Source organism: Myotis lucifugus, unplaced genomic scaffold (assembly GCF_000147115.1).
Source record: "Myotis lucifugus unplaced genomic scaffold, Myoluc2.0 scaffold_539, whole genome shotgun sequence".
Classification (NCBI taxonomy): domain Eukaryota; kingdom Metazoa; phylum Chordata; class Mammalia; order Chiroptera; family Vespertilionidae; genus Myotis; species Myotis lucifugus.
In genome coordinates, this window is record NW_005871587.1 from 65608 (window position 1) to 68677 (window position 3070).

Consider the following 3070-nt stretch of genomic DNA (forward strand, 5'->3'; position numbering starts at 1 on the left):
GCGTTACGATGAGGTCTCAGCATTCTGAATCAGGACTGGGGTCATGCAGACGTCCGCACAATGGAATCCAAAGGTCCTGGAGTGTGGGTCGGGGCAATCAGTTGAAGCAACTCTCATGGAAAGAAAAAAAAGGCGGCCGGGCCCAGGGAGGCTGGTGGGCAGGCCCGGGGGCGGGCTTAGGTGGGGGGAGAGGGCACTGACACCTCACAAGAGTGAACACGCTGCAGGGGCCAGTCCTGAAGGAAACGGTGGTAGGGAGAAGGGCTCAGGTGTGTGGGGCAGGTGAGAGCAGTGGGTGGGGAGGGGAGTAGGGCAGAAAGGGGCCTGGGGGTGTGTGTGTGAGATGGGTACCTTGATGGGTAGGGCAGGGCTGGAGGATCCAATGAGAGGGGAGGGGGCTGAGCAGGTCTGGGGGTGCTCACACCTCCGTAGGTGGCAATGATGAGGGAAGCTGGCTTAGGAAAGGCTGGCGGAGGGGAGGAGAGGCTGCTCAGCAGAAGTGGACTCTGGGAGGAAGCAGTGGCGGGGGGGTGGGAGGGACTCAACTGGGGGGTCTTCCCTCCTTGCTACAGACACAGGCTGAGGTGGGGCCTGGCCCCAGCAGCCAATGGGCAAGTTGGGTAGGTGGGGACTGTATGAACAAGGGTAGGGGCTTGAACTGAGGGAGGGGCTAGGTGTGGCGGGGTGAGGGGCAGAGGTAGGGTGGGCACTCACTGGATGGACATGCTATAAGGGACTGAGCTCCTGACGGGGAAGGGGGCGTTTACCCTCCCCTGGGGGCTTGGGCAGCGCGCCCCCTCCTTGCTGGGAAGGGTAGCCTGTGAAAGGGCCAGGCCTGGAGTAGCTGGCAGGTGGGGTAGGGAGTGCTCACGCCTCGCTGGTGACCGACGAGTTCCGGGACATGGTCTTGGGCGACATGTCATAGTCGCTGTCGGAGCGGTAGAGGAAAGATTCGCGGCGCTGGCTGGTGGCCGCCCCGGCGTGCAGCACCAGGCCCGGGCTCGCCTGCGAGTCCAGCGGGCTGCGGCCGGGGGACGGTGTAGGCCCATTCTCCGCCTCGAAGCTGCAGGGGCGGCAGGAACCGGGGTCAGGGGGCTGAGATGGCTTTGGGGAGGTTAAGAGGAACGGGGGGAGGGGAGGGGCAAGGGAATTCCTGGCAGAAATGAGGGACAGATAGAGGACACTAAAGAGAGAGACACCCCAACAGAGATGGCAGACAGAGAATCGCAGGGATCAACAGTACTGAGAGCCTCTGTGAGCCAGGCGCTGTGGTAGGTGCTGGGATACATTAGTGACCATGACCTGTGCTTCACGGGGATGACGTGGGAGGGCTGGACTTTCCACACGTTGGCCTAGTAACAACGCACACGCCAAGTTGTGGGGTTCTCACTGACCCTGCTTTTCCCACTGTACCTCACATCAGCCTCACTGCGCAAGTCTATGCAGAATTGGCCCACTTCTCAGCCCGTCTGTGGCCAGCCCCCCTCATCACTTGCCTGGACCAGTGCATTCTCCTCTGCCCTGGTCCCTGGCTCCTGTCTTTGCCCCTCAGTCTGTTTCCCCCTCAGCAGCCAGAGGGAGCCTGTAAACACTTGAGTCAGGCCATATCCCTCCTCTGCTCAGAACCTTCTATGGCCCCCAACTCACTCAGAGGAAAAGCCAGAGTCCTCGCTGCAGCCCACCAGGCCCTGCCTGGGACCTCCCACTCCACCCTGCACCCATTGTGCTCCAGCCACAGTGGCCTCCTCGCTGTTCCCTAAACATTCCATACACGTTCCTGCCTCAGGGCCTTTGCACCGGCTGTTTACCCTTCCCAGATCCCCAGTGGCTCCCCTTTCACCTCCTTCAGGCCTCAGCTCAAAAGTCGACTCCTCAGGAAGGCCTCCCCTCACCAACTGCTGTCATAATATTTCATATTTCCCTTTCTTAAAAGCATACTACTGCCCGGCTGGCATGGCTCAGTGGTTGAGCATCAACCTATGAACCAAGAGGTCACAGTCCAATTCCCGGTCAGGGTACATGCCCAGGCTGCAGGCTCAGTCACCAGTGTGGGGCGTGCGGGAGGCAGCCAAAGCCAATTAATGACTCTCATCATTGATGTTTCTCTCTCTCTCTCTCTCTCTCTCTCTCTCTCTCTCTCTCTCTGTCTCCCTGACCTTTCCTCTCTGAAATCAATAAAAATATATTTTTTTAAAATACTAGTTATTGGACATAATCTATATTTTGCTTCTTTACTGTTTGCGTTGTCTTCTAGAAGTACTGCAGATCAAGGATTTTTGTCTGCTTTGTTTACTGCTGTACCCCTTGGGCCAAGAACATGGCCTGGCACATAATGGACGCCCAGTCAATGTTTACTGAATGGATAATAAAATGTATAAATGAATGAATGAATACGTGAACCCATGGACTGGATTGTGGCCTGCAGAGAATTAAAAGTAGGTGGATGACGGCAAGTTACTGGAGAGCTGATTTCAGCTGTTGTGGTTGAAGCAGGCCAGCCTGACGAGGTGACATCTGAGCAGGGCCAGAAAGACAAGAAGGGAGGAAGACCCTGGGTCAGGAGGAAGCACTCCAGGGCGAGGGAACAGCAAGTGCACAGACCTGGGGCAGGATTCCGTTTTTGTTTGAAGGCCAGCGAGGAAGCTGGGGCGGCTGGAATGGAGATGCAGACCAGGACAGAGACACGGCTACAGGGAAGGGAGACAAGGGGACCCCGGCCTGGGGCACAGGTAAGACCGAGACCCTCAGGATGAGGCAGGGGGACGCTGGCCATGCCACTTCCCAGCTGTACGACTTGAAGAAAGTGACTGAATTTCAGTTTCCTTGTCCACACGATGAACAAAACCACCACGTCCCTCGGGTCGCCCAGGTGACCAGCATTAACACAGGTAAAACGCTCAGAACCGTGCCTGGCACAGAGTTCAAAAAACATGGGCAATTCCAAGTCTGTCAGCCACACATAAGCCACTTGGGGAGTGGCCTCAGCAAGGCAGGCGACACGGAGAACTGAGTATGAGACTGGGAGCTGTGTGCCTGCAACATGCGCTGTGGCTTTGGGAAGGCCTCTGAC

General features: G+C 57.4%; 1 protein-coding gene across 1 annotated transcript in view; it reads right to left on the reverse strand.

The window, feature by feature from the left end:
* Window positions 1–3070, reverse strand: part of PDE4A (phosphodiesterase 4A) — a 34509-nt gene that overhangs the window by 14251 nt on the left and 17188 nt on the right. Inside the window, 2 exon segments of the mRNA XM_023745356.1 lie at window positions 425–506; window positions 874–1063. Of these exon segments, the coding sequence (XP_023601124.1) occupies window positions 425–506; window positions 874–1063 (272 nt within the window).